This window comes from Bufo gargarizans, chromosome 7 (assembly GCF_014858855.1).
Source record: "Bufo gargarizans isolate SCDJY-AF-19 chromosome 7, ASM1485885v1, whole genome shotgun sequence".
Classification (NCBI taxonomy): Eukaryota; Metazoa; Chordata; class Amphibia; order Anura; family Bufonidae; genus Bufo; species Bufo gargarizans.
Genome location: NC_058086.1, coordinates 128,040,513 through 128,064,871, shown reverse-complemented (window position 1 = coordinate 128,064,871; position 24,359 = coordinate 128,040,513). Strand labels below are relative to the sequence as shown.

Genomic DNA, 24,359 nt, shown 5'->3' with positions numbered 1-24,359 from the left:
GAGGGAGGTTTTTGGCAACAGCAGAGGCCAGGTACAAATGTGGCCAGCCAGGGCCCACTACTGGAGGACGAGGAGGACGAGGATGAGGAGGAGGTGGAGGAGGATGAGGATGAAGCATGGTCACAGCGGGGTGGCACCCAACGCAGCTCGGGTCCATCACTGGTGCGTGGCTGGGGGGAAAGGCAGGACGATGACGATACGCCTCCCACAGAGGACAGCTTGTCCTTACCCCTGGGCAGCCTGGCACACATGAGCGACTACATGCTGCAGTGCCTGCGCAACGACAGCAGAGTTGCCCACATTTTAACCTGTGCGGACTACTGGGTTGCCACCCTGCTGGATCCACGCTACAAAGACAATGTGCCCACCTTACTTCCTGCACTGGAGCGTGATAGGAAGATGCGCGAGTACAAGCGCACGTTGGTAGACGCGCTACTGAGAGCATTCCCAAATGTCACAGGGGAACAAGTGGAAGCCCAAGGCCAAGGCAGAGGAGGAGCAAGAGGTCGCCAAGGCAGCTGTGTCACGGCCAGCTCCTCTGAGGGCAGGGTTAGCATGGCAGAGATGTGGAAAACTTTTGTCAACACGCCACAGCTAACTGCACCACCACCTGATACGCAACGTGTTAGCAGGAGGCAACATTTCACTAACATGGTGGAACAGTACGTGTGCACACCCCTCCACGTACTGACTGATGGTTCGGCCCCATTCAACTTCTGGGTCTCTAAATTGTCCACGTGGCCAGAGCTAGCCTTTTATGCCTTGGAGGTGCTGGCCTGCCCGGCAGCCAGCGTTTTGTCTGAACGTGTATTCAGCACGGCAGGGGGCGTCATTACAGACAAACGCAGCCGCCTGTCTACAGCCAATGTGGACAAGCTGACGTTCATAAAAATGAACCAGGCATGGATCCCACAGGACCTGTCCGTCCCTTGTCCAGATTAGACATTAACTACCTCCCCATAACCATATATTATTGGACTCCAGGGCACTTCCTCATTCAATCCTATTTTTATTTTCATTTTACCATTATATTGCAAGGCTACCCAAAGTTGAATGAACCTCTCCTCTGCCTGTGTGCTAGGCCTAAATATATGCCAATGGATTGTTGCAGTGGTGGCTGACGTGAAGCCTCATTCTCTGCTATGACATGCAGACTGATTCTCTGGTGACATGAAGCCAGATTGTCTGTTACGGGACCTCTCTCCTCTGCCTGGGTGCTGGGCCTGAATTTATGACAATGGACTGTTGCAGTGGTGGGTGACGTGAAGCCTGATTCTCTGCTATGACATGCAGACTGATTCTCTGGTGACATGAAGCCAGATCCTCTGTTACGGGACCTCTCTCCTCTGCCTGGGTGCTGGGCCTAAATTTATGAAAATGGACTGTTGCAGTGGTGGGTGACGTGAAGCCTCATTCTCTGCTATGACATGCAGACTGATTCTCTGCTGACATGAAGCCAGATCGTCTGTTACGGGACCTCTCTCCTCTGCCTGGGTGCTGGGCCTAAATTTATGAAAATGGACTCTTACAGTGGTGGGTGACGTGAAGCCTGATTCTCTGCTATGACATGAAGACTGATTCTCTGCTGACATGAAGCCAGATCCTCTGTTACGGGACCTCTCTCCTCTGCCTGGGTGCTGGGCCTAAATATCTGACAATGGACTGTTGCATTGGTGGCTGACGTGAAGCCTGATTCTCTGCTATGATATGAAGACTGATTCTCTGCTGACATGAAGCCAGATTGTCTGTTACGGGACCTCTCTCCTCTGCCTGTGTGCTAGGCCTAAATATATGCCAATGGATTGTTGCAGTGGTGGCTGACGTGAAGCCTGATTCTCTGCTATGACATGCAGACTGATTCTCTGGTGACATGAAGCCAGATCCTCTGTTACGGGACCTCTCTCCTCTGCCTGGGTGCTGGGCCTAAATTTATGAAAATGGACTGTTGCAGTGGTGGGTGACGTGAAGCCTGATTCTCTGCTATGACATGCAGACTGATTCTCTGGTGACATGAAGCCAGATCCTCTGTTACGGGACCTCTCTCCTCTGCCTGGGTGCTGGGCCTAAATTTATGAAAATGGACTGTTGCAGTGGTGGGTGACGTGAAGCCTCATTCTCTGCTATGACATGCAGACTGATTCTCTGCTGACATGAAGCCAGATTGTCTGTTACAGGACCTCTCTCCTCTGCCTGGGTGCTGGGCCTGAATTTATGACAATGGACTGTTGCAGTGGTGGCTGACGTGAAGCCTGATTCTCTGCTATGATATGAAGACTGATTCTCTGCTGACATGAAGCCAGATTGTCTGTTACGGGACCTCTCTCCTCTGCCTGGGTGCCGGGGCCTAAATATCTGAGAATGGACTGTTCCAGTGGTGGGTAACGGGAAGCCAGATTCTCTGCTATGATATGAAGACTGATTCTCTGCTGACATGAAGCCAGATTGTCTGTTACGGGACCTCTCTCCTCTGCCTGGGTGCTGGGCCTAAATTTATGAAAATGGACTATTACAGTGGTGGGTGACGTGAAGCCTGATTCTCTGCTATGACATGAAGACTGATTCTCTGCTGACATGAAGCCAGATTGTCTGTTACGGGACCTCTCTCCTCTGCCTGGGTGCCGGGGCCTAAATATCTGAGAATGGACTGTTCCAGTGGTGGGTGACGGGAAGCCAGATTCTCTGCTATGGAACCTCTCTCCAATTGATTTTGGTTAATTTTTATTTATTTAATTTTTATTTTAATTAATTTCCCTATCCACATTTGTTTGCAGGGAATTTACCTACATGTTGCTGCCTTTTGCAGCCCTCTAGCCCTTTCCTGGGCTGTTTTACAGCCGTTTTAGTGCCGAAAAGTTCGGGTCCCCATTGACTTCAATGGGGTTCGGGTTCGGGACGAAGTTCGGATCGGGTTCGGATCCCGAACCCGAACATTTCCGGGATGTTCGGCCGAACTTCTCGAACCCGAACATCCAGGTGTTCGCTCAACTCTAATACTGACTCTTTGCATAAATGTCATGTAATTGTCGATAAAAGCTTTTTAAACATATGAAGTGCGTGTAATTATAGTTCACTACATCACAGAAACAACTGAAACAAAGATCTAAAAGCAGTTTAGCAGCAAACTTTGTGAAAACTAATATTTGTGTCATTCTCAAAACTTTTGGCCACGACTGTACTATTTAGCACAAAAAGTGAGTTTTTTCAACTGCCAATGTAACAGCAGTATTTTACGGTTTTATTGGACTGAAATGCAGCGCAGGCCGCAAAGGTACTTTATGGAAAAAAAATATGATTTTTTCACCCACAATGAAACAGATGGATTTACTGATTATATTTCACTATCAGATTTGCAGTGCAGGCCGCAAAGGTACTTTATAGGAAAAAAAATAGATGACCTTTTTCACCCACAGTAATACAGATAGATTTACTGATTATATTTCAGATTTGCAGTGCAGGGCGCAAATGTACTTTTTAGCAAAAAAAAAAATCATTTGTCCCCCCAGAATCTAACAGATGGATTTACTGAGTTGATTACACTCGGATTACCTATATTATTTTGCCTTCCCCTGGCACTTATGCAGTGCAAGTGCACTTAAAAAATGGGTATACTGTATGTTGCCCACTGAACTAAAAAACAGGATTAGATTATTGTCCCTGGCACATATGCAGTGCTGGTGCATTGCACTTGCACTAAATGGCCACCGACACCCACCTAACTAACAGACGGATATAACGTATTTTTCCGTGTCACTGGGCACAGGACAGGGTACAAAAATTTTGCATCGCACCCACAAAAATAAATAAAAAAATTGCTGTAGATCGCAGAGTTAACAACAAGTTCTGATATCAGATTCTTTCCTATTCTCTCCTTCACAGCAGCAGCATCCTATCCCTACGCTAGTAAGAGCTGAGTGATGTGCGGCGCTACGTGACTCCAGCTTATATAGAGGCTGGGTAACATGCTTCACTGGCCAATCACAGCCATGCCATTAGTAGGCGTGGCTGTGATGGCTTCTAAGGGCACACGAGTTAAATGCTTGTTAATTGGCTGCCCTGCAACCATTCAAAATTAAATCGCCGAACACCGAACTCAAACTTTTACTGAAATGTCCGGGTTTGGGTACGGGGTAAAAAAAAACTTAACGTTTGGTACGATCCCGAACTTTACAGTTTGGGTTTGTTCAACCCTAGTGCTGAATCAATTGCAAAGACAGAAATACTTTCCTCTAGCGTATTAGTAGTCAAACCATGCATACGAACGAACTGTCCATCAATCAGGTTACTCCCTGCCCCACTGTTGACAAATACTTTGATTTCCACAGGTTTGGACTCTAGCGCAACCTCGGCAGACAGGAGAAATCTGGTACTACCAGTAACAAACAAAAGTTTTCTTGCTCCCCACCTACACTACCAATAGTAACTTGGGGATTAAACGTATTTTTCTTGTTTTTACCTTGACGCTGCAAGAACAGACAACTATTCACAAAATGTCCCTTCTTTCCACAACAAAAACAGACTCCCTTCATATGACCAAAGCTCTTACTAGCAGTGCCAGGAGTAGCTCCCCCTAGCTGCATAGGCTCATCACAAGGGGTAAACTTGAGAGTCTCTCCACCCAAAGTATCAGAGGGAGCCGCCATCTCATATGATAGTACCTCCTGAGAATGAGGGACTTTTGATCTCTCTCTCAGATGTCTATCTATACGTACAGCAAGTGACATGGCTGCCTCCAAAGACTCAGGATTCTCGTGAAATGCTATCACGTCTTTCAGCCTCTCAGATAATCCCTGACAGAATTGACTGCACAGAGCTGGATCATTCCACTCCGTATCCGTAGCCCATCTCCTAAATTCAGAACAGCAGATCACCGCAGACCGCTTTCCCTGCCGCAAGCCACGCAACTTAGTCTCGGCTAGGGAAATCCCATTCGGTCGTCGTAAATCAAACCCAGAGCTCTGAAAAATGTGTCCACTGACTGGAGGGACTGTGATCCAGTCTGCAAAGAAAAGACCCAAGCCTGGGCGTCTCCTTTAAACAGCGACATGATGATACCCAGGACGCAGCTTAAAATATAATTTACATGACTCCCTAAACAGGGTGAAATTATCACTGCCCCCGGAAAACCTGTCTGGGAGAGCAACCTTAGGTTCAGGGCAGGCCTGATTCCCACAGTAATAACCAGCTGCCATAGTTCTCTGGATCTGTGCGAAGGTATTGCGGAGGTCAGCTACCTCCAAAGACAACCCCTGTAGTTGTCCGACCAGTGCAGGGATTGGATCCATTGCCGCACTGATAAACAAAATGGCGGTTTTGGCGGTGTATAATGTCACAATGAGGTGTGCCAGGGAACACCACAGCAAACACAAGAGGGGAGGGGGGGAAGGTATCTGGCCTAGAAGCTAGGGAGAGGAAAAGGTCACTACCTAATGAATCCTAACCCTAGCCCTGGCTGCTAAACGAATGAACTGACCTCAGTGGTAGGACTGTTCATTCATTGGAACCTAAAGCCTGACTAACCCTGTAATGCCCTGAGGTAGTAATAGGGCCAAAAGATGACCCGTTCCTTAAGCAGAAGAAACAGGGGTCTTGATTTAGACCAGATACCAGAAGGCAAGGGAAACAACACAGAACAAATACAAAAGAATGAGACACAACTCCTGAAGTAGAAGAAAGAGCAGGAACACCAGAGGAGACAACACACACCAGCTCTTCCACTTGCAAATGAAGCTATACACCGCAAGGAGTGAAGAGATTAGTCAGACTTAAAGGGATTCTGTCACCTCCCCTAACCCAAAATCGGATTTTAAAGCAGTCATGCAGCACAGCTTACCTTGAATAGGCTGTGCCTACCTTCCGACTGCCTGACCTCCCACAGCCTCTCATCCCTCTCCTCCCCCTCCCTCACGGCCGAACGAACTCTCGCACAGGCGCAGTACCCACTGAGGGCTGCGCCAGTGCGATCTGCAGGAGACTGAGGGCAGGAGCTTCATCCTCGTCACTGGGCATGCGCCGAGCCCAGTGACGTCCGATGCTCGCTCTTCCCTCAGTCAGCCTGCTGACTGAGGGAAGAGCGAGCATCGGACGTCACTGGGCTCGGCGCATGCCCAGTGACGAGGGTGAAGCTCCTGCCCTCAGTCTCCTGCAGATCGCAGGCTGACTGAGGGAAGAGCGAGCATCGGACGTCACTGGGCTCGGCGCATGCCCAGTGACGAGGATGAAGCTCCTGCCCTCAGTCTCCTGCAGATCGCAGGCTGACTGAGGGAAGAGCGAGCATCGGACGTCACTGGGCTCGGCGCATGCCCAGTGACGAGGATGAAGCTCCTGCCCTCAGTCTCCTGCAGATCGCAATGGCGCAGCCCTCAGTGGGTACTGCGCCTGTGCGAGAGTTCGTTCGGCCGTGAGGGAGGGGGAGGAGAGGGATGAGAGGCCGTGGGAGGTTAGGCAGTCGGAAGGAAGGCGGGCTGGGCACTGTAAGAGGGGCGTTACTGGGCACACTAAGGGTAACAAAACGCCCCTCTGGGCACCTTCACGGCTAATTTGCATCATCATAAAAGTCGATTTTCTCATAAACTACTGGACGGATTACAAGATAGAAGAGCACAGCCTATTCAAGGTAAGCTGTGCTGCATGACTGCTTTAAAATCCGATTTTGGGTTAGGGGAGGTGACAGAATCCCTTTAAATAGTAATGGCCACTATGCTGCACCTGACTAGAGGTTTGTTCATTACCATCAACAACAAAGTGAAATTAAATAGAGGCTATCAGATGACAAGTGCAGACAGACTCTCTAACACCTAGCCTGGGAGTGACTGTGACACCGACGCACTGGAACTCCACCTTGCATATGTTTGATAGGCTGCTCCAGCAGCAACATGCCGTTAATGACTACCTGTACAAACTATGCAGCAGGACAGGTTCTGAGAGCTTGGTTTCTTTTTACCGCGCCAGTGGCTGCTCATGTGCGACGCATGCAGACTTGTGCGGCCATTTGATGAGATCACCAAACTGGTCAGTCGCAGCCATAGTGCCATCAGTGACATCGTACCTTATGCCTTCTTTCTGGTACGTGCATTGTATCGTGTCATTGATCAAGCCGTCAAGGAGCAGGAGCAGGGAGATGAGGAAGACCCAATACTGGATGAATTCCCAGGGGGGGGGGCTATTCCATGTGAGACAAGTCAGCAGGAGTCTGAAGAGGAATCAGAGGAGGATGGTGGCTGGGGGGAGAAGGAGGAGCAAGAAGAGCAGGCTTTGAGGTGGACTTTAAACTTTTCAGGGATCTCTGGTGTTGTCCGTGGCTGGGGGGAGGATACAGAGGACGACATTCTCCTGGGCAATGAGCAGGAGCCTGGGTACTTCACCGCTTCCAATTTAGTGCAAATGGGGGGCTTCATGCTCCAGTGTTTGAAGAGGGACCCCTGGATAAAAATCATAAAGGGCAAGGACCAGTACTGCGTGGCAACATACTTAGACCCCCGGTACAAACACAAAATGACGAACATGTTACCAGCATCACAGAGGGTTGGTAGAATGCAGCATTTCCAGGCCTTGCTGCGTGAGATGCTGCATTCTCCTGTTGCTGGCGCTGGCAGAGGAATTTCCACCCACATCAAAACAAGTGCAGGTACCAATCCTACCGAGCCTGCAAGAAGAGGGCGGTTTGAAGATATGGTGGTCACTTTGGATATGATATATCATTCTTGCAGCCAATCCATCGACAGCCGCCCTCGGAATCCATCCTGAGGGAATGCCTAGACTGACAGGGTTAATGGCTTATGAGGACGCTCTGAGAAGCAAGGAACCCCTGGACTACTGGGTGTGCAGGCTTGACCTGTGGCCAGAGCTGGCAGAATTTGCCATGGAACTCTTGGCTTGCCCCTCATCGAGTGTCCTGTCCGAAAGGACCTTCAGAGCAGCAGGAGGGATTGTGACCGATAAGCACACTAGCCTAGCTCACGACAGTGTGGATTACCTCATATTTCTAATAATGAATGAGGCATGGATCTCGGAGGAATTCAACACCTGTGACGACCACGTGTAATTGAATTTCCTCATGCCAGCCCACACATATCCGCCACCACCCTGAACAAAGAATGATCCTTGTCTTATGTATATACAGTGGCATAAAAGGCCTTTTCTGTCAAGTGAATGCCTAATTTTTGGGGACTCTACTCCAGTGGCCTACAGTAAAATTTGTATCCAGTGTACCTCCAGACACATAATCACTTGTTCTTTTCTTTCAGGTGAATGCTTAATTTTTGGGGCCTGTACTGGCCTACAGTAAAACTATTATCGACTGACTGCCTAATATACCTCCAGCCACATAATCACTTTTTCTTTTCTGTCAGATGACTGCATAATTTTTGGGGCCTGTACTCCACTGGCCTGCAGTAAAATTGTTATCCACTGACCGTCTAATATACCTCCAGCCACATAATCGCTTGTTCTTTTCTGTCAGGTAAATGCCTAATTTTTGGGGCCTGTACTCCACTGGCCTACAGTAAAATTGTTATCCACTGACCGCCTAATATACCACTAGCCACATAATCACTTGTTCTTTTCTGTCAGATGAATGCATAATTTTTGGGGCCTGTACTCCACTGGCCTACAGTAAAATTGTTATCCACTGACCGTCTATATACATCCAGGCACATAATCACTGGCACGTATTCACGTGGCCTAAAATAATTTTTTTCTAAGCTCTAGCAGGGCATATTTTTGAGAGTTTCCCTTTTAAGATGCATAAAAATGGTCCCTGATTAAAATGCATATTTTTTGTGGGAATTTTTGCCATTGATTCCCCTCTGGTATGTCACTGTTGTGGGACTATTTGTGAACTTCTAGTAAGTATTTGGTGGCTGCAAATATGACCTGAAGATTTTTCAGGTTCACCTGCCATTAAAGTGAATGGGGCCCGCCGTGAACACGCGTTCGTGAAACATCCCAGCCAATGTTCGTCCATCACTAGTGTATACCAAGCTTCGTTAAAATCGATGGTTGTGTTTATGAGTGATCGTGGAACATACATACATACATACATATATACCGTATTTTCCGGCGCATAAAACGACTGGGCGTATAAGACGACCCCCAACATTTCCAGTTAAAATATAGGGTTTAGGCTATACTCACCATATAAGACTATGCAACCAGGGGGGCGTGGCTAGGCAGCCGTTCGTGAGGGCCGCATGAACGCATAGCTCCTGTACAATCCGACTTCAAGTAAGCCAGTTCCCCTCTCCCAATCCATAAAACCCCTGCCAATTGTGCCCTGGTCCCTTAGTAAACATACCCACGATGTCACAGGGGAAGAAGACCCAAGCCAAGCAGGGCAGGCTGGACTTTTACTTTGATAATGGTGCGGATGCAGAGCCGCCTGCCTCAGCCGCCCGAGACCAATCCTCACTGCTCACTGTAGCAGCCCTGGCACCCTCCACTCCAGGGCAGCGTGACGACCACATGAGCGCAAACCATCTGTGCTACTCACACGCTTGCCGAGCTCATGCTTCAGGAGGTTCAGTCAGAGCGGGTCCTGCCAGAGTCTCTTCACAGCAGGGACACATGGAAGCGCAGAATAGAGAATTTGCAGTTTCCCACAATCAGCTAATAGATAATCAAGACTATGCAACCATTAGAGGACGCTGTTTATAGCTCATGAAAAGCACCCTCTATTGGTTGCATAGTCTTATGACAAGACTATTCGCTGTTGTGAGATCGTGAAAACTTAGATCCGATGGTATATTCTAACCCTGAGGCGTTCCTATGGTGATGGGGACGCCTCGGGGGTTAGAATATACCATTGGATCTCAGTTGTCTGATCTCATAACAGCGAATAGTCTTGTCATAATCTCCAGTCCGGCTCAGAAGTAAGTACCGTAAATTTCAGCATGCCGTATACCGGCTTATAAGACGACACCCGGCGCATAAGACGACACCCGACTTTTGAGAAGATTTTCATGTTTTAAAAAGTCATCTTATACGCCGGAAAATACGGCACTCCCTTTTTTATATACAAACCGGATTCCAAAAAAGTTGGGACACTAAACAAATTGTGAATAAAAACTGAATGCAATGATGTGGAGATGGCAAATGTCAATATTTTATTTGTAATAGAACGTAGATGACAGATCAAACGTTTAATCCGAGTAAATGTATCATTTTAAAGGAAAAATACGTTGATTCAAATTTTCACGGTGTCAACAAATCCCAAAAAAGTTGGGACAAGTAGCAATAAGAGGCTGGAAAAAGTAAATTTGAGCATAACGAAGAGCTGGAAGACCAATTAACACTAATTAGGTCAATTGGCAACATGATTGGGTATAAAAAGAGCTTTTTAGAGTGGCAGTGTCTCTCAGAAGCCAAGATGGGTAGAGGATCACCAATTCCCACAATGTTGCGCAGAAAGATAGTGGAGCAATATCAGAAAGGTGTTACCCAGCGAAAATTTGCAAAGACTTTGCATCTATCATCATCAACTGTGCATAACATCATCCGAAGATTCAGAGAATCTGGAACAATCTCTGTGCGTAAGGGTCAAGGTCGTAAAACCATACTGGATGCCCGTGATCTCCGGGCCCTTAAACGACACTGCACCACAAACAGGAATGCTACTGTAAAGGAAATCACAGAATGGGCTCAGGAATACTTCCAGAAACCATTTCCAAAGCCATTTCTAAGCAAGATCCACAAGCTCAGGCGTTTTCACTGGGCCAGGGATCATTTAAAATGGAGTGTGGCAAAATGGAAGACTGTTCTGTGCTCAGACGAGTCACGATTCGAAGTTCTTTTTGGAAATCTGGGACGCCATGTCATCTGGACCAAAGAGGACAAGGACAACCCAAGTTGTTATCAACGTTCAGTTCAGAAGCCTGCATCTCTGATGGTATGGGGTTGCATGAGTGCGTGTGGCATGGGCAGCTTGCATGTCTGGAAAGGCACCATCAATGCAGAAAAATATATTCAGGTTCTAGAACAACATATGCTCCTATCCAGACGTCATCACTTTCAGGGAAGACCCTGCATTTTTCAACAAGATAATGCCAGACCACATTCTGCATCAATCACAACATCATGGCTGCGTAGGAGAAGGATCCGGGTACTGAAATGGCCAGTCTGCAGTCCAGCTCTTTCACCTATAGAGAACATTTGGCGCATCATAAAGAGGAAGGTGCAACAAAGAAGGCCCAAGACGATTGAACAGTTAGAGGCCTGTATTAGACAAGAATGGGAGAGCATTCCTATTTCTAAACTTGAGAAACTGGTCTCCTCGGTCCCCAGACATCTGTTGAGTGTTGTAAGAAGAAGGGGAGATGCCACACAGTGGTGAAAATGGCCTTGTCCCAACTTTTTGGGGATTTATTGACACCATGAAATTCTGATTCAACATATTTTTCCCTAAAAATGGTACATTTTCTCAGTTTAAACTTTTGTTCCGTGGTTTATGTTCTATTCTGAATAAAATATTAGAAGTTGGCACCTCCACATCATTGCATTCAGTATTTATTCACAATTTGTATAGTGTCCCAACTTTTTGGGAATCCGGTTTGTACTGTATATAGAAGATTATGACTCCTTAATTTCCCTGGAAATATACTGTTAAAATGACTTTCTTGCATTGCATAATGTGATTAGTACACAATACATTAAATTGAATCCCATTCTGGCATTAGCTGTATTTCTTCATGCTTACTTTTGCATTGTCTGTTATATAAGGACTCCCATTTTCCATCCACACAAATCATTTTACTTCTCCCGCTAAAATATCCAAGGTCACAACTGTAAGATGCCATGTGGCCATGTGGGTAGGTTTCTTCATCCCAGTTGTCCAGCAAAATTGCATTAGGTATTTTTGGTGGTTTTGCACATATAGCTGGAAAAAAAAGAAAATCAGAAGAATTAGAATTTGACTTCGGATATTTCACAAGATATTGGTACCAGATTTTGCTTCATGTCCTTGACAATTAGCACCATACCATATGGTAGTTGCTGAATTTCATTAAAGGTGTAGGTCATAGACTAGGGCGGCAAAATCAGATGGGTCCGGGTCCCACTCCAGGCACCTCCACCAATCAGCTCACTGAAGTGCCGCATACACTTTGACTACCACAAGGTTTACAATTTGCATACTGTCAATGAGTAAACTACATATTTATAACACATAATCATTATCACAGCCTGATAAAATCCCACCCACATTGATGGTACAGTAAAACAGCATGAAATGGATATACCTAAAACAGCATGTGGAGGTACCTATAGTTTTCACATTTATAGCACTTTAAATAAAGAACTCCTATATGTTTCCTATTCATTTAAAGGGGCTTCTCTTATTAACAGCTTTCATCACCTATTTACAGGGGGCATAACAGCACTGTTCATGAGAATGACTGTCCCCAAGTCTCCTGTGATCCCTGCTGTATTCACTTCTGTGGGACTGCTGAGTACAGGACTCAGCTAGCTCTTTTAGCCCCATATACAGTAAGTGAATGGAGTGGTGAACATTAGTGTTGATTGAGCACCAAAGTACTCGGGTGCTCGAGTAGAACACCGCAGGATGCTCAGGTGCTCGGTAGAGCACCTGAGCACAATGGAAGTCAATGGAAGAACCCGAGCATTAAACCAGGTAGAAGAGAGGGGGTGTCTGGTTCATTGGAAAAGGTCAGAAAAAGACAAACACCACTGAAATGGTTCGGGAACAGCATGGGGAGGATGTCTGGATGCATCTTGGACTCCCAGGTTGCTGCTGGAAGCAATGTTGTCCGAGTAGTGCGCCACTTTTACAGACTGACAATAATACGCACCATACTGAAGATAAAATCGATTTTAGAGGAAAAACTGTTAGGAAACATTCTTTCCTGTATAAGTTTCCTTGTGTAATACTGTTGAGGGGGCCCTGACCAAAACCTTTAGTCCTTCTCCTCCTGAAAGGGCCCCTTCTGGGTCATGGCCCCAAAGCTGCAGCTTCCCCTGCTTCCCCTATAGCTATGCCCCTGGTCTGCATTAATCTGCAGGTGACTGTCATACAACTCCACAGATTGTTTAGAAAGATGCAGATGGAAACAATCTGTGGCCTTAGTCTTTTATCCAGACTCAGTCACTGTGCCACTATGTGGCCTCCTCATGCTTCCATCGCCACAGTATGTCACCTTGCCACTCATTTTTATCACCATGCTGCTGCTGATGCTGCTTAAAAGGCCTTACACTGATCATTAGGTCCACAATCTAATTATGGTTTTACGCACAAAACCAAAATAAAAAATCGATTTTATAGGAAAAATTGATTGAAAACATTCTTTCCTGTATATTTACTTGTATATAAAGTGCAAGTGCTGCTGAAAATTACAAGGAAGAGGCACTCCGATACAACCTGTATATCACATAAAGGAGGGCCTCATTCACATTGAGTTGCCGGCCTGCAGGTGAGCTGACCCTGTAATAGATTTGAGTTGCGGGCCTGCAGGTGATCTGACCCTGTAAAAGATTTGATTTCTGGGCCTACAGGTGAGCTTACCCTGTAAAATATTTGAGTTGCGGCCCTGTAGGTGAGCTGACCCTGTAAAAGATTTTAGGTTTGGGTCTGTAGGTGAGCTGACCCTGTAAAATATTTGAGTTGCGGGCCTGCAGGTGAGCGGACCCTCTAAAAAATTGTAGGCGAGGGCCTGCTGGTGAGCGGACACTGTTAAAAATAACATGTGAGGGCCTGCTGGTGAGCGGACCCTCTAATACATTATATGTGAGGGCCTGCTGGTGAGCGGACCCTGTAAAAAATTAGATGTGAGGGCCTGGTGGCTGGTGAGTGGACCCTCTAAAAAATTATATGTGAGGGCATTATATGTGACGAATAAGGAGGAGGATGGATGAGAAAAGGAATATTCAACCATATACCCTTGTTTGTGGTGGAAGGGGTGCATGGGAATACAGTCTATTAACTACATTAAAAACAACACATGTAAAGTGCCTTTATGTTCATCAGCATTCCTCTGGTGGAGTCGAGTAGTCATGGTCAATCCAGGCATTTTTCATTTTTATATGAGTCAACCTGACAGCATTTTCAGTTGACAGGCGGATACGCTTATCTGTTATAATGCCACCAGCAGCACTAAATACACGTTCAGACAAAATGCTGGCAGCAGGGCAGGCCAGCAGCTCCAAAACATAGAGCGCCAGTTCGTGCCATGTGTCCAGCTTGGACACCGAGTAGTTGTAAGGCACTGAGGGATCATTGAGGATGCTGACACGGTCTGCTATGTACTCCTTCACCATCTTCCAAAATGTTTCTCTCTTTGTGGCAGCAGGCCGCACATCAGGGTGAGGGTGCTGGCAGGGTGTCATGAAACTGTCCCAGGCTTGGAGAGTGTTGCATTGACTCTGTTGGAACTTCTGTGTTTTCCCCTTGTCTCCCCTCCTCGGTTAGTACGGACTACCAGCATTGTCAGATGGAAAATTTTGGAGCAATTTTTCCACAAGGTTCTTCTGGTATTGCACCATTTTACTCATCCTCTCCACCAGAGGAATGAGAGATGAGAAGTTCTCTATGTAGCGGGGGTCGAGAAGGGTGAACAACCAGTAATCCGTGTTGTTTAAAATGCGTATAACGCGCGGGTCATGGGAAAGGCAGCCTAACATGAAGTCAGCCATGTGTGCCAGAGTATGGAATGGAGATCAAAATAAACTTCCATGGGTACTACCCTCTGTAGCTGAGGCAACCGTCTCCTGCTCCTCCTCCTCTTCTTCAGCCTCCAATTCGTGCTGAGAAGACGAACTGAGGGTGGTCTGGCAATCAACCTGTGTAATTTCTTTCCCCATTTCCACCTCTTCCACATGCAAAGCGTCAGCCTTAATTGTGAGCAGCGAGCGTTTGAGTAGACACAGAAGTGGGATGGTTACGCTGATAATAGCGTTATCGCTGCCATCTGTGTTGTTTCCTCAAAGTTTCTTAAAACCTCACAGAGGTCAGACATCCATGCCCACTCCTCGCTTCTGATTAGCGGAAGCTGACTGGAAATGCGATGACCATGTAGCAGCTGGTATTCCTCTACTGCCCTCTGCTGCTCACAAAGCCTGGCCAACATGTGGAACGTGGAGTTTCAGCGAGTGCTGATGCTGCACAACGCTGGCAATTTCAAGTGCTGCTGCAGCATTGACAGACCAACTGAAGCTGTTAATGACTTGCGGAAATGTGCACATACACGGCGCACCTTCAGCAGTAGCTCAGGCAAATTAGGGTATGTTTTTAGAAACCGCTGAACCACAAAGTTGAATACGTGGGCAAGGCATAGGATGTGTCTAAGGTTGCCGAGCTCAAAAGCCGCCACCAAGTTACGGCCATTATCAGACACAACCATGCCTGGTTCTAGGTTGAGTAGTGAGAGCCACAGCTCAGTCTGGTCTCTTATCCCCTGCCACAGCTCTGCGGCGGTGTGCTTTTTGTCACCTAGGCAGATTAGCTTCACCTATTGCTGCTTCCCCACTGCAGTGCTACACTGCTTCCTGCTACCAACTGATGACTGACTGGTGCTGCACACGGAACATTCGGAGGTGGAAGTGGAGGAGGAGGCGGAGGAGAAGTGGGGGTTGGAGCCAATTACGTAGGTGGTGGTGAAAACCCTGATGGATTTGGGGCCTGCAATCATTGGCTTCGGTAGCACCTGTGCCATCCCAGGGTACGAGTAGCTCCCAGCCTCCACAACATTCACCCAGTGTGCCGTCAGGGAAATGTATCGCCCTTGGCCAAAAGCACTTGTCCATGTGTCCGTGGTTAAGTGGACATTCCCAGTAACTGCGTTAATCAGGGCACGTGTGATGTTAAAGGACACATGTTGGTGTAAGGCTGCCACTGTGTAACGAGGGACGGCTGCCGACATCAGGCTGCGGAAGGCCTCAGTGTCCACAAGCCTAAATGGCAACATTTCCAGGGCCAGTAATTTGGAAAGCTGCACATTTAGTTCTATGGCCTGTGGGTGGGTGGCTGGGTATTTGCGCTTGTGTTCAAATACCTGGGGTAATGACATTTGGACACTGCGCTGGGACAGAGAAGTTAAACACTCATTAAACACTAATTGCTGTTCCCCAGCGTCATGTTCTTTTGACTCTGGATGCTCAAGAGGTTGGGAATCGGGGCACAAGATCTCAGGTCCCTCTTCAAGCGTGCTTGGTGAGAGGGCCAAATCAATTAATGGCGATGAAAAGAATATCCGAGTGTGGGATCACTTGTTTGGCCAGACTGTAAATGGTGGGAGAAAGGAGGATCAGGGTGAGGATTGTGTGGAACAGACTCCTGGCTACTGAGACTGGACTTGGTGGAAGACAGGGTGGTGCTTAACAGACTGGAAGCATTATCTGCTGCAATCCAACTGACCTCGCACTGGGCTGACCTCAAGAGTGGTGTCCTGCGCCGCCCTACAAACCGGGACATGAAGCTGGGTATCTTGCATTCTTGTGCTCTGGCAGCAGGCACGGTTTCAACGTGCCCAGGGCCATGGCCTCTGCTTGCACCATCAGCATCATGGCCACTTCCCCGTCCCTCAACCCCTTAGCGCAGAACGCCGTACATGTACGGCGGGGGATGCATTGCCAGAATGCATTCCGCCGTACATGCACGGCGGGATGATCTGGTGGGCACCTGAGCGGTGTGCGACCGATCACTGCAGGGGTCCGGCAGTCCCTGGTAGCCGGGCCCCTGCTGTATCCGGATTAACCCCTTCTATGCCTCAGTCCGCGCTGACCGCGACATAGAAAATGTTTGGGGCAGGTGAGTGATCGCATCGAGTCCCCGCGCTGCTGTGGCGGGGACCCGATGCGTGACAAGGCAGCCAGAACTGCCTTCTACGGGAGCCGAGGGGATCCAGCCTCAGGCTGGGTCTCCAAGGCAACCTGTTAGTGTAGGACTCAGTGTCCTACACTAACAGGCAATGCATTACAATACAGATGTATTGTAATGCATTGCAGAGGGGATAAAACCCCTAAAAGAGTGGGACAGAAATAAAGTTTAAAAAAAAGAAGTTAAAAAAAGTGTTTTGAATAAAAAATAGTTTCAAGTAAACAAAACAAAAAAACAAACACGCCCCATTCCCCTGATTTTCTAATAGAAAATTGAAAAAAAAAAAGGAAAAACCGCACATATTAGGTACCACCACGTCCGTAATGAACGGCTCTATAAATATATCACATGATCCACCCCATCTGATAGACACCATCAAAAATAAAAAATTAAAACTGTGTATAAAAAAGCCATTTTTGTCAACTTGGATCACTAAAAGTGCAACACCAAGCGATCAAAAAGGCATATGCCCCCAAAAATAGTACCAATCTAACCGTCACCTCATCCCGCAAAAAATGAGCCCCTACCTAGGACAATCACCCAAAAACTGAAAAAACTATGGCTCTCAGACTATCAAGACACTAAAACATTATTTTTTTTTGTTTCAAAAATGAAATCATTGTGTAAAAAATATTTATATATTGGGTATTGCCGCGTCCGTATTAACATTCTCTATAAAAATATCACATGACCTAATCCCTCAGGTGAATACCGTAAAAATAAAAACAATGTAAAAAAAGTCATTTTTTGTCACCTTACATCACAGAAAGTGTAGTAGCAAGCGATCAAAAAGTAATACGCACCCCAAAATAGTGCCAATCAAACCGTCATCTCATCCCGCAAAAATCATACCCTACCCAAGATAATCTCCCAAAAACTGAAAAAACTATGGCTCTCAGACTATGGAGACACTAAAACATAATTTTTTTTGTTTAAAAAATGAAATCATTGTGTAAAACTTACATAAATAAAAAAAAGGTATACATATTAGGTATCACCATGTTCGTAATAACCTGCTGTATAAAAATATCACATGACCTAACCCCTCAGGTGAATACCGTAAAAAATAAAAACGGTGTAAAAAAGGCCATTTTTGGTCACCTTAGATCACAAAAAGTGTAATAGCAAGCGATCAAAAAGTCATACGCACCACAAATAGTGCCAATCAAACCGTCATCTCATCCCGCAAAAAATGAGACCCTACCTAAGATAATCGCCCAAAAACGGAAAAAACTATGGCTCTCAGTCTATGGAGACACTAAAACATGATTTTTTTTTGTTTCAAAAATGAAATCAATGTGTAAAAATTACATAAATTAAAAAAAGTATATATATTAGGCATAACCGCGTCCGTAATAACCTTCTCTATAAAAATATCACATGACCTAACCCCTCAGGTGAATACCATAAAAAATTAAAAATCAAAATGATGTAAAAAAAGCCATTTTTTGTCACCTTAGATCACAAAAAGTGTAATAGCAAGCGATCAAAAAGTCATACGCACCGCAAATAGTGCCAATCAAACCGTCATCTCATCCCGAAGAAAATGAGCCCCTACACAAGACAGTCGCCCCCCGAAAAATGTATATCAGAATGTGGAGACACTAAAGAATCTTCATACTTGGTATTGTCACGTCCGTGACAACCTGCTCTATAAAAATACCACATGATCTAACCTGTCAGATAAATGTCTTATGGGCTTCAAATGGGACATGGTGTCCAAAAAAACTGTCTAGCAAAATCTGCCTTCCAAAAACCGTATGTCATTCCTTTCCTTCTGCACCCTGCCATGTGCCCGTACAGCAGTTTATGACCACATATGGGGCGTTTCTGTAAACTACAATATCAGAGCCATAAATATTGAGTTTTGTTTGGCTGTTAACCCTTGCTTTGCAACTGGAAAAAATTATTAAAATGGAAAATCTGCCAAAAAAGTGAAATTTTGAAATTGTATCTCTATTTTCCATTAATTCTTGTGGAACACCTAAAGGGTTAACAAAGTTTGTAAAAATCAGTTTTGAATACCTTGAGGGGTGTAGTTTCTAGAATGGGGTCATTTTTGGGTGGTTTCTATTATGTAAGCCTCACAAAGTGACTTCAGACCTGAACTGGTCCTTGAAAAATGGGTTTTTGAAAAGCCTTGTAACATCCCCAAAAAATAAAATGTCATTCCCAAAATGATCCAAACATGGTTTTCACCACCACCTACATATGGGGAATGTAAAGTAATAACTATTTTTGTAGGTATTACTATGTATTATAGAAGTAGAGAAATTGAAACTTGGAAAATTAAAATTTTTTGGTAAATTTTGTATTTTTTTTATTTATTTTTTTACCAGTGTCATGAAGTACAATATGTGCCAAAAAAAAAATCTCAGAATGGCCTGGATAAGTCAAAGCGTTTTAAAGTTATCACCACTTAAAGTGACACTGGTCAGATTTGCAAAAAATTGCCTGGTCCTTAAGGTGAAAATTAGCTCGGTCCTTAAGGGGTTAATGCTCGCCTTCTTTATATTAAATGTTATATGCATGCTTGACAGACAAGATGTGGCACGGATGTCACAGTTCACAGAAAGTAGGGTATAAGGAAAAAGTACGTAAAAGTATGGGGAAAATTGATTTCACTTTCATTTTTACTATCTCTTGTCCTAACATGCACGCTATTGCAACGCAGATGTGACAATTCACTGCAGGGACAGTTTATAGGAAAAATGTGGAAAAATGTGGAAAAATTATGGAAAAAATTTATTTTTTGTCACTAATATTTTTCCCAATATCTAGCCCTGACACACAGACACTATTGCAGCACAGATGTGACAATTCACTGCAGGGACCGTTTATAGGAAAATTATGGATAAATTATGGAAAATATATATTTGTTTTCGCTAATATTTTTCCCAATATCTGGGCCTGACACACAGACGCTATTGCAGCACAGATGTGACAATTGGCTGCAGGGACCGTTTAAGGTAAAAATGTAGATAAATTATGGAAAAAATATAATTGTTTTGAATAATATCCTTCCTATCTCTGCACCTGACACACAGAAGGTATTGCTGAACAGATGTCACAAGTCACTGCAGGCACCCTCTTTAGAAAAATAATTGCAAAGTATGGAAAAAAATAAAAAATCAAAGAATACTTTGCAAGATTAAATTGCTGCCACCACACACAATAGCCCTTAAAAGGACTTTTGGGGTCTTTGAAACGTTTTAAAATTGAATAAATTGCAATCACAAATTCCCTACACTATCTGTCCCTTCCTAAGCGCAGCTTATGAGCTGGGCCCGCGTCATTGGGTGCGATATAGCACCCGATGACACATTCCGGCCAGCCAATCACTGTAATGCCAGTAGCCAACATGGCTACTGGCATTACAGTGATGGCAGTACTTACCTGCACATTTATTGGCTGCTTAGCAGCCACGAAATGTGTGGTAAGGAGACTCGAGCACATGCGGTACTCGGCCGAGTACCGCCATGTGCCGAGCATAGCTATGCTCGAGCCGAACAGGTATTCGGCCGAGGATGCTCGCTCAACACTATCAGACGCAACCATGACTGGTTGTAGGTTGAGTGGCGAGTGGCACAGATCAGTCTGGTCCCTTATGCAATGCCACAGCTCTGTGGCGGTGTGCTGTTTGTTACCTAAACATATTAGTTTAAGCACGGCCTATTGCCGCTTCCCCACTGCAGTGCTACACTCCTTCCAGCTACTGACTGATGGCTGAATGCTGCTGCAAGATGAGAATTCAGAGGTGGAAGTGGAGGAGGAGGTGGAGGAGGAGAAGGTGGGGGGTTACAGCCAGTAATGTAGGAGGTGGCGGAAATCCTGATGGAAGTAGGGCCTGCAATCCTTGGCATTGGTAGCACCTGTGCCATCCCAGGTTACGACTCGCTCCCGGCCTTCACAACGTTCACCTAGTGTGCCATCAGGGAAATGTAGCGTCCCTGGCCACAAGCACTTGCCCATGTGTCAGTTGTTAAGTTGATCTTCCCTATAACTGAGTTGGTCTGGGCATGTTTGATGTTACGGTACACATGTTGGTGTAAGGCAGGGACGGCACACCGGGAAAAATTGTGGCGGCTGGGGACTGAGTATCGAGGGACCAAGGCTTCCATCAAGCTGCGGAAACCTCAGTGTCCACAAGCCTAAATGGCAACATTTCCAAGACCAGCAATTTGGAAAGGTGCGCATTTAGTTGTATGGCCTGTGGGCAGGTGGCTGGGTATTTGTGCTTTCGTTCAAAAGCCTGGGGTATGGACATCTGTATGCTGCGTTGGGACACAAAAGTGGATGTGCTGCAAAGGTCCATGTGCAGGGTGGGAGGCATCCGGGCCTGCATTTTGGACAGGGGATTGGCCAGCACATAACACAGGGGAAGAGGAGGCAGTGGTGTGACCCGCAGACACTGATTGTGGACCCAGGCATTTAGCACACCTATTAGGGTGCTTTCATGCCATGTGGTGGATCATGCTGGTGGTGGTGAGGTTGCTAGTGTTCACACCCCTGCTCATTTTGGTACAGCACAGGTTGCAAATGACAATTCTTTTATCATCCGCACTTTCCTAAAAAAAAAGCGCCAGAATGCTGAACACCTAGCCCTTGGCAAGGTAGATTGCCGCAAGGGGGTGCTCCGGGGAACAGTTGCGGGCCTGTTTGGTGTGGCCCGCGTTTTGCAACCCCAATGCCTCTTCCAGCCTGTTGCGGTGCTGCAGATCCCTCCTCCTCTGTACTGCTGTCCTCGCTTCCCAGTTTGGGTCAGTGATTTCACCGTCCACCACCTCCTCTTCAACTTCCTCACTCTGGTTATCCTCCTGACTTATTGTCCTAACAAGAACCTCACTTATTTACAACTGTGTCTCATCCTCATTATCAACTTCTTGAGACACGAATTGCCGTTGACTTATTGGCAACTGTTGTCATGCATTTTCATAAGTGTACAGTTTTATCTGAAGATATTATAGTCTAAATATCAATGCTTATTGCCTTTAAAGAGTAAAGTCATACTGAACCAGGGTCTAAAAAAATTCTGTAGGATTGAAATAGGCCGAGATGAGGTTATGCTGAGTTCAGTTTGGGTAAAATGTTTGTAAGCAGACAGAGAATGTATTGTCTCTTAAAAATTATTGTGAGCAGATGTAGTGCATCTGTTAATAATATAATGGGTCCTACAGACATGTGCCTGGGAGAAATAACCATTTAAATAGCAATGTATTATTTTACTTCATTACAAAGTAATTAAGGAAATCATACCTTATGGGAAGCATTTGGTGTGTGACTGTCCCATTCATGTATGCATGATTTATGTTCTATATATATCTGTGTGGTATATTTAGATTTGCAACATATTTTAATCAATGATTTATATAATGTATCATTTGTGTGTAAGAGTATATCGATATATATGTGTATATGTATATACATGTCATACCATGTATATATCATTTAGAATATATATTTTATGCTGTGTGTATCTCACTGATTGAATATAGCCCTTTTAAGGTCTAGAAAGTATTGAAGTTGTCTTCCTACTAATTGGATTTCATGAGGAGAGCTGAATGTTATTAGTAGCCATGTGGACAAGTTAAATATATAGACCCAGATGTCAAATAAGTAGGTCCATTGTCTCTTGTCCATTATAATTAATTTAAAAAGAGTAGAGGATAGTGACTCCAACATGTCTAGATTATGGATAAGTAAAATGTCAGGAAGAAACCCTTAATACTGATGTATATTTGAGATGTTAAAAAGGTCATGTGAACATATTAGATATTTAGAATTAATGTTTGAAATTGTTATGTGGTACAACAGTGCCATCTAGAGGTAGATGGACAATAGTACATTATTTTATAACTTGTTTTCTATAGCATATCGAGGGTTAAATTTACACCATAGTAGTATTAACATACGTTACACCCTCCTCAGTTGATTGGGAGATCATAATCCAGGAGGAGGTAACGTAAGATATCAGGGAGGATAAGTACTGCTGGATGGGAACATGGAGGGAGGAGATCAAGATCAGATCAAAACATCAGATCAGATCATCAGATCATAAGAAAGATATATCAGAAGAAAATTGAATTACATTTTGACTACTAGAGAACTCCTGAGAACTGGTCCCATCCAAGAATCTGCCCATCCTTGACTTGGTAATGTATATTATTTATTGCTTGTGATATTAATAAGATATTCCTCTCAGCATATAGTCAAGAGTTTCCATACTGTGGGAACGTATAGTGTTAAACACCTCTCTAAATGCTAGTTGTCCTCTTAGCAAAGAAGCATATAGTCAGACATAGTCTGAGTAGAGGAAAAACTCTGGGAAATTATATTTCCATAGTCTGATTGCCGAGTGGGGTATAATATCATATTAATATAATTTATATTTTTGATTGTCATAGGCTGAGACAGAGTCAAGGGACAACATTTATTGTTCCTGTATTAATCAGTATTTTGTCATGTTATAGCCTGTGAGTTTCTCTTGATATATTAATTATTGGTATGTTTGATAAAATATAGCATTTATATCTTATCATATGTAACTTTAAGTAATTCTGTGCTGGTGAAAAAGTGATAGTGGGTTACACCACTAACTAGTGGTGGTTTGTTGGTACTGTGTCAATTTATCTATCCATTGATTTTATGTCTGTTTTATATTGGATTTTACTCCAGGTATGCGTGCAGTTGCCTTTGGTTATGTGTGTGTTTGTATGCACTTTCTATGTCTGGTGTGCTCGGAGTTTATGTATGTGTGCACTGTGACACTTCCCTTCACCTGTGGCTGCCCGTGGCAACGTGTTGTATTGTTTACATGTGTTGGCAGTGTCTCGGCCTTCTGGCCGGCTCCCAGGACACGGTTGCCACGCATGTCGTTGTCACCGGTAACAGCTGCAGTGTGATAGTTGTTTGTGCACTTCCCCTTTTAGTGGCTTCACTACCCTGTTTGGTGATGGAAGGGTTAACTCCCTTCCCACAGTGTGTCTGTGTGGGTGTGGCCACATTGGGCTATAAAGCCTCTGTGGAGACCTGAAGCTGAGGGGTTCTTCAGCCATGGTTTGCTGGAGACAGCCTCCTGGTTATTCACCATCTCTCCAGTGAGGGCCACCCATGTGGTCATAACTCTTGTTTGATGTTATGAAGATGTGTCTGTGGCAGGTAGGTGTGGAAGTGCTTTTCATCCTCCTGCCATATCCATAGGCTGTTCATGTTTATATCCCCTTGCAGCTTGGCCAGTTTAGACTCCTGTTTCTCCGCGTCTAGGAGGAACAGGTTGTCTACCCAGCTCCTAGCTCAGGGATCTGCGGAGGGTCAGTAGGGATCCGAGGTTCCTCAGTATGAGCCCTCCTACCATCAAGGTCGGCTCATACAGCTAGGAGTCAGGGTCAGATTAGGGATGCAATAGGAGGTGACCTGCTCCCTAATTCTGTCGTCCTGGCCGAGCAGCCACTAACATCTTCTGGCATCGCACAGCCTAGGGTTTCCCCCATCCTCAGCTGTGACAACTAGATGAACAAGAACAGTTAGGCCTCTTTCACAC

General features: G+C 45.3%; 1 protein-coding gene across 2 annotated transcripts in view; it reads right to left on the bottom strand.

The window, feature by feature from the left end:
- Window positions 1-24,359, bottom strand: part of LOC122943052 (complement factor H-like) — a 115,010-nt gene that overhangs the window by 80,087 nt on the left and 10,564 nt on the right. For both annotated transcript variants that reach the window (XM_044300452.1, XM_044300453.1), the window contains one exon: window positions 11,690-11,869. In XM_044300452.1, coding sequence (XP_044156387.1) covers window positions 11,690-11,869 — 180 coding nt within the window. The remainder of the gene's footprint in view (window positions 1-11,689; window positions 11,870-24,359) is intronic.